Source organism: Monomorium pharaonis, chromosome 8, assembly GCF_013373865.1.
Source record: "Monomorium pharaonis isolate MP-MQ-018 chromosome 8, ASM1337386v2, whole genome shotgun sequence".
In the NCBI taxonomy this organism is placed as follows: Eukaryota; Metazoa; Arthropoda; class Insecta; order Hymenoptera; family Formicidae; genus Monomorium; species Monomorium pharaonis.
This window is the reverse complement of record NC_050474.1, coordinates 5,606,669-5,622,860: the sequence shown is the minus strand read 5'-3', so window position 1 is coordinate 5,622,860 and position 16,192 is coordinate 5,606,669. Positions and strand designations below refer to the sequence as shown.

Below are 16,192 nucleotides of genomic sequence, written 5' to 3'. Positions count from 1 at the left end.
CGTGTGTCCTCTAGAAAGGTGTTTGTTAAAGCGGAAAGAAGAGAGGAAACTTGGCAACCTCGGCGATTCGTAGCTCGCGAAGAAAGCGCGTAAGTGCGAGAGAGATCGATTGCCCACAACACGGGATACTGACATAATCCGATTGTCAGTGTCACATTGTGCGTTGTTGTGCGTTTATCCACATCGTCGTGTTAGCGTCTGATACGAAGGGTGATTTTCCTGTTACACCGTGTTACCTTGTCGGTTTTTAATGATTAAATTTGTAATATCAATTCTCGTTTCCTTATGCAGTACAGAAGAGACTTGGAGGAAAGGATGCATTTGTTTTGCCATGTAGGACTTCACTTGGATTAATAATGATGTTGCATCCAATGTTTTATCAGTCAACTTTCTGAGGACTTCAAATTTGTTCTTTTTCATATCCAATTGCAGGAGCTGTGTCAACTGTAAGTTTACCCTTTACTATCAGGTCTTTGATACTAATTAGCTACATTGTATGTTGTTTGATTTATTTGCCACAGGAATCAACAGAGAAACGAGAGGCACACTGACTCATTATGAGCGAATCCGACGATTCGGATATTTTGGCCGATATTCAGGCTCTGGACGAGGCCTTAGCTTTGGGTGTGAAACCAGTTTTGCAATGCCCCAGCCAACACTCTGACGACTCGTCGTCCTCGCACAATTTCGATGATCTCGAGGACAACGCTGACTGTTTGAACTATCTCTCTGAGAATCAGTGTATTGACGAGTCTCTGAACGCATACGAGATTAATACAAGGTTGATTACTGGCTTAACGATAGCCAAGAAGAAATTGACCACTCTGTTGGAAATATGCGAGAAAAAGATACAGCTGCTGGACGAGAGGATGGAATCCAAGGAAGGATGGAACTCGAGTTCGAGAACCAAGCTTAACAACGCCGGTATACCATACTTCAAGGACAAGAATTACTTTAGTGCCCCTAAGAACGATGACACCAAGTTGAAGGAAGCCCGCAACGAGTTATCCTTGTTCTCTTTGAAGAAGCCGAACCGTTGGTCGAGAAGGGACAGAGAAACGCTTTTAGCCGCCATACACAACCAGGCTATAGAATCGGTGCTGTCTGGAGAGAATGACAAAAAACCTGACCCGTCCACATCCGATAATCAGGCTGAGAAAGATAAATTTGTGCTCCCGAGAAATTTTAACGAGATGGTGGAAGCGATGGGTGAGAAAGACTTTGATTGGTACAAGATCTCCATCACGGACTTCAATAACAAGCATTCGCCAGGCGAATGCCGAGCCATGTGGAATGTTTATTTGCATCCCAACATCGAGAAGAGTGAATGGACGAGCGAGGAGGATAAGAAACTTCTCAAATGCGTGAAAGAATATAATTATCAAGATTGGGATGCCATTACGCAGAAACTAGGGACAAACCGTAGCGCATACCAGTGTTTCATTAGATACAATACTATCAAAAAGGTACCGAGCTCCGGGCACGCTTGGACCAGGCAGGAGGACAAGCATCTCATAAAAATTGTAAATACAATTAGAGTTGGAGACTACATACCCTGGGCCGAGGTCTCCAATCACATGCGGCACATGACCAAGCAGCAGGTCTATGTACGATGGATGTACAGTAGTGCGCCGCACTTGAAGAAAGGCAGATTCAATAAGGCGGAAACGTCGACTCTCTTGAAAGCGGTGCGGAAATACGGCACAAACTTCTCAAAAATTTCGAGCATCGTGATGCCACATCGAACCTCGGTGCAGCTTCAACTGCGTTACGAAACCGTGATGATGAATATCAAGAACGAATTTTCGAATCTGTGGACAGTCAACGACGATTTGAAATTAATTAATTTGCATACAAAGTACAAGAACGATTGGTCTAAGATATCGACATATTTTTCGAGAAAGTCAAGAACACAAGTGAGACATCGATATTACGCGATAGTAAGGTATACAATGAGAGGTATAAGTATCGAAAATATACCCAGACCAGTCTCTACATACCTCCGCTTTAAAAAAATTACAATTAATAAGAAATTATCGTCTCATAATATGCCAAAGTGTCCACTCGAAAAGCCAAAGCAATACTCCATAAGTGTTTTCGAAATTCAGTTAAGGTTGTACGAAACTCTCTCTTTTCCACCTTCCGTCAGACCTAATAATTCTGACGAAGAGCCCTATAGCATTGAACAGCTCTTGTTCGATACTAAAAAATTATACAACACGTTGAAATTGTTGAACGGCAATCTAACTATTCCACATGATATTGTTAATTATGTACATTTAAATAGTAGAAAGAAACAACTCTTAATTTCTTTAAAAGATCATTTGAACATAGGAAATAGTGAAGTGCAGAACAATGAGGTAATAGAACAATTTCGAACGAAGATGTTCGGCAACGCCACGGAAGGTGATAACAGTGATTTTTTCATACCGCCACTTCCGTTCGGTGGATACATAAGGCTAAAAAAAAGTAGAAAACGAAATACGTCTACGGACTACGATTTAGATGTGAATAAAAAATTTCTTATTGACCTACCTATACATTTCTCTGTAAGTAAAGGTATACTTGATTTCATTAGCATTGACGAGGTTATTCAATTTGATAGATTCAGTCAACTCTTAATAAACGATTGTCATAATTACGACCAGCAAAATGCACGTTTGTTTAATTCATTTTTTAAACGCAACGTCTTACGTTTAAAGAAAGATCCAGACAACATTTCAAATAAAGCTTCGTCAGAATATAATGAATCAAATGTAAATACGAACGTGGAAGATTACGAGCGGCTAAATGAGCTGAGAGAAACTGTCAGTATTAATGAAGCAAATGAAACGGAAGTGAGTGATATAATTCTACCGAATCGAGCAACTTTATTAGGTTGGAAGAATCTGCTTCTTTGGAAATTACTGTACGAGTGTCAAGACGAAGTTCGTCAAGAGGTTCAGCAACAATGCGAATCGATCGCGCGATACCGTGGATTTGGAAATGATAAAGTATCGAAGCAAACGGCAACGAATTCTCGATTATCTGCGGAAACAAAGAGTGTCCAGTATCAGTTACTGCAAACTCGCTTATTACAATTATTTAAACTTCCCATAAGTTTGTCGAATACTACATTAAAGGAAGAGATGGAAATGATATTTCAAAGAGATAAGATAGCCAAACAAGATGTTTTGAAAAAAAGAAAACGGAAAGATACAAGAACACGAAGAATTAAAAAGATGCATTTAAGCAATTATAGCGAAGATGAAAGCGAAGATGAAAGTGAACGTATCGATCCACTTCGCATAGACGTTACACCGGAAACCCTTTCTACATAACTGCTGAACAATTCATAAATATATAAGATTATCACAAACCAACACATAATTCTCGGCATCGTTAAATCAATAGGGAGATATCATAAGAAGCACTAAAGTTTTTTTATTTATCTGCAAACATGATGCATATTTTTAATTTACATTTTTGTTTACATTTCCTTTTATATTAAAATAAATGGGCATAAAAAAAGACTAGTTTTTATTTATTACAAATATAATCTTCTGAAAATAATTCATAATGTTACATAACTGTGATAATTATCACTAGCGCATGTTACAAACACATGTATCTAGTATAACTGTAAATAGGATATAAAATTATATTTATATAAATTTTAGGAAGGCCATAAGAGTGGCTACTGACAATTTAAACATACGTTATCGAAATCTATTTACAGTCTATGTAAATGTCGAGAACGTGTAATATTTGTAAGACATTAGAAAAAATGCAATAGTAATGAGTTATATAAGAAAATATGCTGTGTGTGTATGTATGCATGTGTGTGTGTACACACACACACACACACACACCGAGTCTTTTTCCAATTCTTCTTTTCATCATAATGGATATATTTGCTTGTTTCATTATAAATACTTAATATCATTCTTAAAACCACAGTCAAACTAATGCTAATGAACAATCCAGTAATAGAATAAGATAAAAGAGATCCAAATTTTTATACAGTTCAGTATGTATGATGTGTGTACACACATACATACATACATACTGAACATTACTGAATCATATCACATCCTTTTTGTAATAAGTAAACACAGAATGATAACGAATTATTAATTCTGTAAATGGGATACGTAATATACTTTGAACATATCCGTTCACCAGATATTAAATTCTCTAGTAAGCACATTAATTTATATAAAATATAAATGCCTTTTTCTCTTAGGAATTATCTTGGTAGATTTATATTTAATACATTATTATGTTATTACACACGACACAATAGTTAATATTGTCTAATAAATCTATTCGATGAAAGGAAGAAATGCAGATGTATATCTTACATGCAAATATTAATCTTATGCCTCTAATGGAGTTGTAAGTCACACTGTATGTAAATAATTCTCAGCTGATACATATTTTTTACAGCTTACATTTTATATTTTATTAATATTCAAAATTTTATAGCTTTGTAACTTATTAAATTGTAAGTGTAAGGTATATCATTCAGAGTATAACTATTTTTTTTTCGATACCGAACTACTATAACCTGTTACGATTACTGTGCAACCGGCCGTAAATACACCCCATAAAATTAGACTTGGTTCCACCTTGCAGATCAAAGCTCTGAGATAATCCAGAATCAATTTGAGTGGTTCATTTGTAACCTTAAAACCAGGTTTCTCTTGAAGTATTTTCATTTTTGTCAAATATTCGATAAGTGGAGGATGACTTTGGCTGAATATTGGGAAATACTCTCCTATTCTTTCTCTAGTCCACCAAGCACGAGTATTCAATCTGTATGCATGAAAACAATAAAATTAAATAATATTCTGGTTTAGAAATTCAATTACATGTAATCGTGTATATTTGAAGTAAATATGTTTTATAGGTACTAGTTGCACTTCTGCAAAAAGTGACACAAAAGCTAAAATGTTAAGAACGAGTTAACTTTATATATAATGCTGTTATAAATAAATAATTTTTAAATATACAATTTTCTTTTCTCTTTCCTAAACAACAATTTTTATTTTTAACTTGTGTCACTTTTCCTATAGAGATGCAAAATGTTTTGTTTAAGTGCACTAAATTATACTCACGTTTGACTCCACGGTGTGTAATGATAATAATAAAGACTGGCCTTAACATATTTCGGCGGTTTGTCTCGAAATGGATTTTCAACAGTGTTCATTAGCGTCAGTACCTCGGGCTGTCCGCTCAATAAACGATAGGCTAATGACATTAACCATGGATTTTGATGATATGTACCTAAAGCAGCGAACCACATTTGCCAATCGAGACGAGGTTGATGAGGTGCTGTAAGAAGGAAATTGTTAAAGAATTTTTATCTTTTATAATTTTTGTATCTTTATTAATAAACCAATATAATGACAAAAAAAAAGAACACTTAATATACAAATATGTAAAGGTATCTCACCAACAAATGGCAAGGAGTTATTAACATTTCCTGGTTTATACAAAAACTCGTATTCCTTCCAGGGTCCTTCAATGCTGTCGCTTCCCTCTATCACAACTTCAGGTCTACCGTCGACTCCTGTCATACGACGGAACAATCCGTAACTGTTCACTATATGAAGGTGATCCACTTTTGCATGTATATGCTTTAGGTCATCGAGTACCGTCGAATTGTTCGACTGATGCAAAGTGGAATACGGTACCTGCAAGCATTTATATTCATACATATGTAACACGTTATATACCATCCCTTGCACTGAACTTTTAGTAACTATAAATTCAGGTACGCTTGAAGCTACTTAGTATTACTTACGAGGCTTATTGCAAAAATCCATCCTATAGCATTCATATAGAAAAGTGTAATTATTATCGTTGTTATTATTGTTAGCATATCACGCGTCCCTTTCGTGTGATACACAGACATGACTATCAAATCTACCAGTGTTAATCCAAAGGATATTATACCGATATTTATCGAAAGTGGCACTGCGCGAGATAGAACGTAATCAAATTGCTCCTGTGTAAATGCTACAAAAAGAAAAGTACGATTTATGATCAATATACGAACATCAGGACCAAATTATCAGTTATTAATAAAATAGCAATAAGTACCGATATTAGATTCAATGGTCCAGTTGTCTGTTAGTCTAAGATCGTAGTAAATGTATGTCCCATAAATTACTCCTCCATAAACCAATACAGTCAATAATATAGAGAGGTAATTCTTAATACGAGACTTATCATTCTTAGATTTTCGTTTATAAAAGAATTGATCGTCCAACAAGGATATGCATAGGCAAATGGTAAGAAAATTAAAGAAATTGTAGTTTCCAGTAGCTATAATACAGATTTGCAGAAATACCTAGAACAATATCGTTAAAGTATCACAATTTAAAAAAAGAAAAAAAAAACCAAATAACTAATCAACATAATTCTGTGGATCTTCTGTTGTATAGGCAATTGTAGGCAGTCAATACATACCTGCAAATAAAATGCCATTATTCTCACTTTTCTGTTTGGAAAGAAAAATAAGAATGGTACAGCAAGCTCGACAACATTTGTACCAACTGTGCTTAATCGAAGAAACCATGTTGGCAAGTGATGTGCGTACCATGCAAGAGGAGTTGGTATACATTGCGATTCAAAATGGATATTTAAAGCTATAGAAAAATGTGTGTCATAATTAATGCCTATACATGTTACCTTCACTTATTAAATTTTACGTTAATAATTTTACCATCTAACTTCCACCAGATCGGACAGCCTGAAATAAGTTTCACTACTCCACTAGCAAACATAAGTCGGAAGAGCAACCAGCGCACGCCCCAAAGTGTTAAAATATCACTTGGTCTCCCACGATAAGGATACCAGAATGGTGCCACAATTATGCACAGAAACCCAACCTCCAGTAAAAGAACATCCCTGCAAGTTAAACATATATATAAATTTTAATTAATTAACAAATTATTTATCTAAGTTGAATAGGTAATCTATTCGAAAGCAAAATTAAATAGTATATATTTTAATTGCTTTTTAAACTTTTATATACATAAACTTTTTCTTTTAATTAAATTAATAATAATACTCATTGACTTCTTCAGCACTGAGAGAAAACTACTAGTGACATAGAATATAAAACCAGATAATTTTGTATATATTTAAATCAATAATATAAAGGAATATATTCATGAATAAGATTTAGCAGGACTGAAAAGTTTAATAATTATAAGACATTTAAATTTTAGTGTTAAACTAGATTATAAATAAATTGTATAGATATAGATGAAACATTCATTAAACTCACCATTGAAAGTACATGAAAGTTTGACCAACTTGGTATAAAGAATAATATAGAGACCACAGCCCTACAAATATTGGTGCAATGCAGAATTTCTGTGAGATAAATCTGTAATTGAATATAATATCAAGCATTTATAACTTTGTTATGATTTTACAATAAAAATTGCCATATTCATAAAATATAATAGAACTTAAAAATATAATAGAAATTCTACTTTTGAACAAATCAAACGTTATACAAATACTCTCATATTTAATTTTCTTTTAATCTTGTAATATAACTGTTTCAACTGTACCCTGCAAAGGAGATAACAGTTCCAAAAATAGCCAATACATCCATCATATATTCAACATTCAAGCCCAGATATGGCGCAAACCATAAGAAAGTTGGTTTTTGTTTCAATTTGTTGCCCAATGTCGCTCGTCCCTTGAGATCCAGCTGCGTCCTGGCTGGGAGAATCCCATTGTCTCCATACAATCCTATTTTACAATATTAATTAATAACAACATCACATCTTGAATATCTTCCAAAAAAAAAGGAAGATTTACGTACATATCTTAAAATAAACTTTATATATGCACATTTCTTTTTGTATTCCAAGACTGAGCTTTAGGATTACAATCAATTAGTAGCATGGGTGTTAAAATTTCGTTACGCAACTGCGAAGAGGTGTAATCGCACGGGATATCGGAATGTGTACGAGCAAACGGCAGTTTACATTCCAGAGTACCGTATACAAGCATTACTAATGGATGTTTATCAATCTCTTATACGGCACAGATGTATTCCGAGCGTTCTCCGAGTGTTAATCGTGCATAGCAAGAGGAGAACAGATGAATCACATGAGATGAATCTCATGTAGAAGAAAAAACAAAAGCAGAGAAAGAACTGTGCGCGACACACAAGTGCACACAAGTCGGCGTTGGTGCCTCACCTGGGATCTGCACGTAGAAGCTGAGGAACGCGAACAGGTATATTATGCAGATTCCGCGCAGGAACAGGTTACGAGTGTAGCGTAATTGCAGTATTTGCACCATGGTCGATGCGATCGGCGAGAGTTTTCTGTGAGAAAGTCCGGCTTTAACGCGGACGTAGACCAGACCGAACCGAACGCCGCCGGGTCAAAACGCGACAGACCCACACACATACAAACACAAACACGACGTCAAGATCACGGGCGGCGTGCAACGATTCCCTGGCAATCCACGTCGCTTAAATCGTGCGCACGCACTGATGGATGTATGTATGTACGCACGTATGTACGCACACACGCACGCAACGATTGGCGAGAGTGGTGGAGACTCCGCGACGCACCCAGTGGACGCAACGGAACCCGCCAAATCGTCTGCCTAGCGTGACGCCATCCAAAACTTTGAACTTGTCTACCATTGCCTACGTTGGATAGAAGAAGCGCGCTATTGGGCGCGTTCGACAAGTCGGTGAAACAAGCCAGGCGGTTGGACATAATTATCATTGCTACGCTGAAAGAAGAGTAACAATGATAATTAAATGTTAATCAACTTAATTAGATGTTAATTAAAAAGTCAAAGATTTATTTATTTGTTTATTTAAGTTAAATATATGGATTAACTGAAGAAATTTAATTTTTTGTTTTAAGTCACGTGTTTGTGAACCAATCACAATCCACCACTTGGCCGGCAGGCAAGTTGCATATATATGTATAATATGAAATTATTTGAATATGATTTTATAAGATTGTCAATATATATGTGATTCAGATTTGAACCTCTTAGGACGGAATTCATAGACCGATCTTAAGTTCAAGAATTGTCTTAAGTCTAGCTTCGAGCAGACTTGAGACTTTTATTAGACCTCTGATTCCTCCTCTGAGGGAATTAAATTTTGAGCTTATAATATTTATAACGTGAATTATTATTAGCTTTTAGTCAAAATTTTTTTCAAGAAGGAAGTTTCGAACATAATCCTAGTAATTAAACTGCTTCATGCGCAGCAGCCTATGTTTAATTATTTGATTGATTACCGCGCTAAATTTCGCTGCGCGTCCTGTGCGCAGAAGTCATTAGCGTGCACTTCCGGTCAGCTGTGCGCGCTTGCCATTCGATCCGCATTTGTCACTTCCGTGAAGAGCCAAGTGGCGCTGAGAGAGTCCGCGACAATCCGTAATATCAAGCATATGTATCAATATGTACCATATTTATTTTATCGTTTCCTCAGTGCTGTGCAATAATAAGGCGTAAGAAGCAGAGAAAAAGGACGGACAGAAAGAAGGATATTAGTGTTCCACGCCCGTATTTTCCAAGTTATTTGTTTATTAAAACTAAGAGAGAGGAATCGACGGAGGTGAAAGGACCAGAAAGGACCGAAGTAATTCAGGGTGTCGAGTGTCGAGGTGGAAATATGGTCGAGCGACTCGGTTTGGGGCCGGAGGTCCGCGAACTCAAGCTGGGACCCAGCTTCACGAGCAATAGCACCAAGTTTCACACTTTGAAATGTAAGTCTAATCGTCCATGATAGAGACAGCGAAATCTTCTCGCGATTCCTCGTTTCAATATTCGAATCTTCCTCTGGAAAATCTTAGTATCTTCTGGCAGACAAAAGTCTGGAGTAAAGCGAAGAATCTGTTTTTGCAGTAGCCGAGAAGAATGGCAATACTCTCGGGATACATGTCCAATCGCACGATTTTTACAGATGACTTTAAACCCGCGAGCGTCGACGACTCTAAGGAGGCCAGAGTCGACGTTGGCTCGGACAACACTGTAACTGTCACCGTACCACATCTGGACGGCGCTGGCACTCCTCATACTGTGTTCAAAGGTTCGCAGAGACCTTACAATAAGGAGTATGTTCTCATTTTAGATAAAATTACTGGGGAGATTACGTTGGAGAAACTAACTGCAAACGTTCAGGTTAAAAAGACACGGTACGTTTATCACGATCTGTCGTTTATTGCGTATTTATTATACATCACTGAGTTTACATTGCAAATTTTTGTTTCACGCAGAGCGGAGCCCAAACGTAATAGCAATAGTAACACTTCCATGCCAGTTGAGGTTAAGAGGAGCCCTACATATGGCAGGGCAAATGGGAGGACCAAGGTTATTAGTGGGAAAAAGAAAGAACCCTTGCTGCAACTGCATCCTAAACAGAGCTCGCCACGGAGATCACCGTACGATAAAACTATTTCTCCAAATATATTTACCAATGGGTATATTGTTAAACATAATTTTTTAATTGAGGGAAAGATTTAATAAATTTATTTGTTGCTTCTTGTTTAAATTTGCTTTCATATCAGTAGCTATGTTCAATAAAAAAGCAGTTTTGGAGGTAAAATTCTTTCTTTGACATAATTGGTTTATACATTTAGACCTAGCAAGAATAAAAGGCAAGAGCTAATTATATTAGAAAATCTTATAATACTTGCAAAACTTTTTTCTGTTGAATTCAGCCATTTGTTACTTGCTTCAATTCTTTTTTCATAAAAAAATTTATATATATTTATTTTTTACAGTACTTTAAAAAAATGTTCACATATGGAGAGTAGAAAGTGGAATCCAAGGTGAAGTTGCACTGGTATGTTCATATATTGTGCTCTCAATGATTGGATTCTGCTTCTTTGCTCCATACGTGAGTGCACCCTTATTATAATCTACTCAATATTATGGATACTTTGATTGACCAATCAGAACAGAGGAACTTGTGTTTTATAGCTTAGATGATTTGCAATATAGATTAATCAGATTGTGAAAGCATTTGTGGACTAAGTGGAACAGTAATTTTAATACAAAATTATTAAATAGACTGTAATATAATTAATTCGAATGACAGCTCTTCGCCTGTGCAATCATCGAGTGGACAACCAACTTTGGCTAGCCTACCGATGATTGGATCTGACAATGACGATTTTGGATTGTCAACATCATTGATGCCTGGGTCTTCCTCCTCGCAGGACTTAGCCTCTCAATCAATTCCAATGTCAAATACAAAATCAACCACCTTGGAGAGTGATTCCAGCTCGAGTAGTTCGAGTTCCGATAGTTCAAGTAGTGATTATGAAACAGAGAATGTCTCAGTGCCAACAATTAATAGTAAGTAAAATGACTTTATTCGGTTATTCAGATATCATATCTATTTTATTTTTTAAATACAACATGTATATATTAGGTTTGTTTTTTATTCCTGCATTGCTGCCCTAGTGCAATAAGTAAGAATGAGAAAAAATATATTTGTCTTATTCTAACTTATTGCACCAGTGCAGCAGTGCAGGAATAAAAAACAAACCTATTAATTTTATACACAGAACAGACTTCATATTTATAATTTTATTGAAAGTATCTTTAATTTTACTTTGTTTATACAGTTATATTTAAAAATACGATTTTTTTAGGTAATTTGAATAATACAAATGTCTCATCCACATTGTTCATGTCGGACAATCTCTTAAATGATGATCTACAGTTATCTGAATCGGAATCGGATTAACAATGATATGATGATAGAATTAATAAAGTGTTCCAAGGAAGTCGACTGTATAATTTTTGTTCTGCGGTATCTGTTTATTAATATATCATTTTTGCGGATTATGGATTAATTTACACAGATCCCTTAAAATTTTTATACATATGTACACGTCGTCATTGTATTGCAATACTGCAGTAAGTGCAATTCTTTTTTTTTTACAATTATAAAAAAGAAAATCTTAGAACACTGTTATTTGAAAGAAATGTAAACTAATCTTATATCAATTATAAATATTTATTCGAGAATAAAATATATGAATAAATAAAATGCTCATATAATATATGACATATGTGATTGATTTGTATATAAATCTATATAAAAAATATTTAACAGATATTAAATATTTCTGTTCTAAATTGTACACAATTGTACATATATCTTTTACCTTTTGTTTACTCTATAAAGATATAAAGCATCATTATTCATACCGTGAATAATGTACATTACAATAGCATTTTTTTGTAAAGATTATATATGCTGCATGTACAATATATAATCTTTACAAAGAAATCTACACTTTTTTACGTTTGATAGCTCTGATAATCTAGTACCAGTCTAGCCAATTGACTACGTTTACCCAAGTGACTGTTCCTTAGTTTAAGGCAGTTTTTATAAATACTGTCGTTAGAAGCGTCGTCGCAGCTGATACTTTTGTATTTTATCTTCAGCGTCGGTTCTACCGCGCGAAATACATGTATATCGCTGAACGACACGTACATTTCAAATAAAGAAGTTACAGGGCTGTACTTGGAAAGTTTCAGTAGAGTAGCAATGTCCTTGTCCGATCGCACTAACGGAATGTTTGCCTCAACTGTCTGTCGCACTGAAATATATTTCAACGAAAGCATCAAATTTTATTCATACTTGAAAATATTCAGACTTCGTGAAATGAGTTGACAACGAAGGACATGTGCACATACTTGCGTTGTAATCTTTGATGTAAAATGCGATATTATTGTAGTTTTGCTCGTCATATTTTCCGTAATTGCTGTTGACGTCCACTTCGTCATGAGCCGCTTCATTCGTGTAAATTATATCAGGATGAAATTCTATGAACGGAATCGGGCTGAATATCTGATAGCGACTTATGGTGTTCATTCGAACCTGACAATAACAAATTAATTATAATCGAAGAAATAATTGCATGTATTATTAACCTTGATGTATATCGCATACTTACTCTGTTTAAGTAATCCAGTTTTAGCTTTGTCCCTGTTTCCACGAGAAGTACTAAACTTTCCGATGAGAACTTCTGCGCACATAAGTCGGTCACAGCGATTTTCAGCATTGGATCCAAATCTATGGAAGTTGCATTGGGTGGCAATCGTATGGAAAGCCAAGTAATTTTTGATTGATCCTTTTTATACTTCTCATTCAGCATTGACACATATGTTTTTACTTCGTAATAAATATCGCCTCTACCTTTCGACGGTGAACCTGAGTTATACAAGAGTACCTACAAAAATTACATGTATAATACATTGATTGTTAATTGCTATATAAATGTTATTTAACATTCTGAATCCGAATTTATATATGGCAAAATTTTTATGAAACAAATATTATAGCATTTTGCAAAATTTTATGTAAATATAAAATCTCAATATTTTTATTATAAAACTATGAACTTGTATAACACCATACAGAAAAATAATATATTTCAAAATTGTGCTTGAACTAACCACCATGAGATAGGTCTTGCATTTTTTTTCCATACAGTTTTGCGCGTAGTATTCGATAAAGGTTAACGCGTCTTGCTTCTTTCTCAGATCGATAGTGATAATTATGTTGATTCTTGTATTTTCAGTCACATACGGAACGGGTATGATTTCTACTTTTCCCAGCGGCTTACAGATCTCGATTCGCTTCCTTAGTTCCTTGCCCGTGGCCACTTCGCTAAATACCAAATCGAGTATATAGTCCATCCCTCTTGACGCATCAAATTTGAGATAGCCATTCAGCAATTTGACGAAGCTTAATTTGTTATCATATTTGTTTATAACATTGTTGACAGCTGTGTTTATCACGTAATCTATGTCGGCTTTAGTATCGCCCTTCAATTCCTGGATGTTAATGAAGTCTGTCTCAAAGAAAACGTGAGATACATTGAAATATGACCATCGTAAAACGTCAAAACGTCCTAAAGGTTTGTTTCCAGGCTGATTTCCAATGGGCCATGATATATTGTGTTGATTCGAAGGGCTCAGGTGTGCAGTCGCAGACATTACCTTGCGTATATCAGTAATCTGTTTATGAACTTTAATGGAATTTATCTGAAAATAACGCACTATGATATAAATGTTATATTTTAAAATTCTGTAACAGACCATGTGCAAATCATTCTGTAAATGTTTTATATAGTTCATATATTATTTTAGAAGACTTACTGCGGCAAAATACATGTTAAGTTTATAAATGAGCAAGTGATCATAGATAGGATATATGGAAAGTGAATCCTGGAATTTGTTTTGCTCAGTCAAATGGACGAAATTCTTTTCAAAATTAAACGCAGGTTTTAACCATGTAAACGTAAAATTTCGTCCTTGTATATGACTGCTGCAAGGCATAGAAGTGGAATGGAGAATACAACGACCAAAATTAACATCGTCTGAATCCGAATATGCATTCCTGACGCACCAGTCTAGATTATTCTTCATTTCTCGTATGACAGAATTGCTCAGAAGTATACCGGATTCTGAAAAAATAATTTTAATCACATTTATTAACTATTACTGCTTAATTAAATCTATTAAAATTATAAATTTTTATAAATTTTACCTAGAGAACAATAGGTATCAATTTCACTTTGAACGCCTATGTGAACGTTTTGACTCACAGTTATTTTATTCACAAATTCTAGTAGACCCCTCGCATTCACGTAGCTCACGTCCTTTGTTAGAAAATAATAATCGTAGCTTTCTAAATAGTTATCAACAATGTATTTCAGGGCGTGGAAAGGTTTCAAAATACTTCTTGTGTCGGTGAAACCTACTATCCCAGGAAAAGAAACATTCGGCTTGGTCCCTTCCGGTATAGAGATAAAATAGCGAATTTTATCTACTATATGAGCAATTGTTTTGTTCAGTGCCACCCCTTTATTGTGTAGATGCTCGCGGTTTGTTATAATCCCCACAAACAACTTTTCCCTGATTCCGAGCTCTGTGGAATAGTATCTTGGACGTACAAATGCTTTCCTCACTTTCTGTACCTGTTGCGGTTTACTTTCGGTGTTTATTTTTGGTTCATAAGGATCTATATCTTCCAAGGTGTTTAAGGAATGGTCAAAAGATTCCGTTACGTCGTGCTGTCTGTCAACGTCAATTGGCAGCAACAGGAGACTAAAACTTAGACCCATGCATATACCCATTATCAGGTATGCATTGTTCCAGCAGAGCGAATATAATATTTTGAATAGTGTCTTCATTTTCCTATATTTAAGAAATCTGCTTCTTCTCTCAGATTGTTTTTATTACTTAGAATGATGAAAGTAATTTTCAAGAATTACTTGAGAAACACAGTTCTCTTTTATCTTGAAACATGCTTCAGAATTGATACGAGAAATCCTGAAAAGTACAACATTGTATAATTTTGACAGTACTTACAAATAAATATTGTCATAGAGTTGTCAGTCAATTTAATATTTATAATAATGAATAATATTCTCACACATATACATATCATACTCACTTTTATATTACCTTGTCAAAATCTTACGATAACCTTAACTTTGCGATGAGATTCGATGTGCAAATACTCGTACATCGCTTTAGCTTAAATTAAAATCTCTTATTAACAATAATCAAATTACAATTTTCTGAATTGTGCTTATGCATGGATTTTGAATATGTACAATAAATAAGAAAATAATACTATAAATTACGAAAACTTAGATATGAGAGACGCGTATTCCTTCTCCCTCTCTCCTTTTCTCCTTTCTGCTACTTGTATGTCAAATGTCAATGTGCCTACATCTCTACGCAAACTGCGTGCTGCGTAAAATGCCACGACAGACATAAATAAAATTAATTCATACATATGCATTAATTTAAATGTCAAGCCTTTTTATTTTCTAATACCTAGTATTAAAAGAAATTTTATTAAAAATCTGAAACTTAAAAAATTTTTTTTTTAAATAATTGTCTAAAAAAAATTTTTTTAATTAATAAATTGACGTGAAATTATGACCTGATAAAATAATAATTCTATAAATTAAAATTTATGTTACATAAAAATAATTCCATATTTGTATCTTAACATAAAATTAAAAAATCTTAACATAAAATTAAAAAATTTGTATCTGAACATAAAATTAAAAGTAATTAAAAAAAAACTATTTATTAAATAATTATATCGTAGACAGATTAAGATATTTCTGAATTTTACAATGATTGACCATCATTGTTGATATTATCAATG

At 34.6% G+C, this 16,192-nt stretch overlaps 4 protein-coding genes across 8 annotated transcripts; 2 read left to right on the top strand and 2 right to left on the bottom strand.

Moving 5' to 3' along the window:
• LOC105831674 lies at nucleotides 1–3,510 on the top strand. 3 transcript variants are annotated; one of them, XM_012671976.3, is made up of 3 exons: nucleotides 1–89; nucleotides 292–446; nucleotides 522–3,510. In XM_012671976.3, the coding sequence occupies exon 3, from the start codon at nucleotides 558–560 to the stop codon at nucleotides 3,318–3,320; it is 2,763 nt and encodes a 920-aa protein (XP_012527430.1). In that variant the 5' UTR covers nucleotides 1–89; nucleotides 292–446; nucleotides 522–557; the 3' UTR covers nucleotides 3,321–3,510. The 3 variants fall into 3 exon arrangements, with proteins under 3 accessions (XP_012527430.1, XP_012527428.1, XP_012527429.1); XM_012671974.3 differs by having other exon boundaries at nucleotides 71–210; XM_012671975.3 differs by lacking the exon at nucleotides 1–89 and adding an exon at nucleotides 119–210 and having other exon boundaries at nucleotides 297–446.
• A 251-nt stretch (nucleotides 3,511–3,761) lies between these two features.
• LOC105831675 (lipase maturation factor 2) lies at nucleotides 3,762–8,662 on the bottom strand. The gene is made up of 10 exons (XM_012671977.3): nucleotides 8,211–8,662; nucleotides 7,572–7,755; nucleotides 7,280–7,381; nucleotides 6,713–6,897; nucleotides 6,457–6,635; nucleotides 6,088–6,337; nucleotides 5,789–6,003; nucleotides 5,438–5,678; nucleotides 5,100–5,316; nucleotides 3,762–4,797 (listed from the first exon to the last, which is right to left on the bottom strand). Exons 1-10 carry the CDS (start codon nucleotides 8,311–8,313, stop codon nucleotides 4,518–4,520), a joined length of 1,956 nt encoding a protein of 651 aa, XP_012527431.1. The 5' UTR covers nucleotides 8,314–8,662; the 3' UTR covers nucleotides 3,762–4,517.
• A 698-nt stretch (nucleotides 8,663–9,360) lies between these two features.
• On the top strand, nucleotides 9,361–11,952 carry LOC105831676 (ell-associated factor Eaf). Of its 3 annotated transcripts, none has more exons than XM_012671978.3 (5): nucleotides 9,361–9,749; nucleotides 9,947–10,178; nucleotides 10,260–10,463; nucleotides 11,084–11,343; nucleotides 11,643–11,952. In XM_012671978.3, exons 1-5 carry the CDS (start codon nucleotides 9,656–9,658, stop codon nucleotides 11,735–11,737), a joined length of 885 nt encoding a protein of 294 aa, XP_012527432.1. In that variant the 5' UTR covers nucleotides 9,361–9,655; the 3' UTR covers nucleotides 11,738–11,952. The 3 variants fall into 3 exon arrangements, with proteins under 3 accessions (XP_012527432.1, XP_012527433.1, XP_012527434.1); XM_012671979.3 differs by having other exon boundaries at nucleotides 9,363–9,749; nucleotides 10,260–10,424; XM_012671980.3 differs by having other exon boundaries at nucleotides 9,615–9,749; nucleotides 9,889–10,178.
• On the bottom strand, nucleotides 11,791–15,849 carry LOC105831677 (chondroitin sulfate synthase 2). Its single transcript, XM_012671981.3, has 7 exons — nucleotides 15,464–15,849; nucleotides 14,555–15,339; nucleotides 14,164–14,471; nucleotides 13,459–14,049; nucleotides 12,957–13,232; nucleotides 12,697–12,880; nucleotides 11,791–12,599 (listed from the first exon to the last, which is right to left on the bottom strand). Exons 2-7 carry the CDS (start codon nucleotides 15,198–15,200, stop codon nucleotides 12,298–12,300), a joined length of 2,307 nt encoding a protein of 768 aa, XP_012527435.1. The 5' UTR covers nucleotides 15,201–15,339; nucleotides 15,464–15,849; the 3' UTR covers nucleotides 11,791–12,297.
• Between the last annotated feature and the right edge of the window lie 343 nt (nucleotides 15,850–16,192).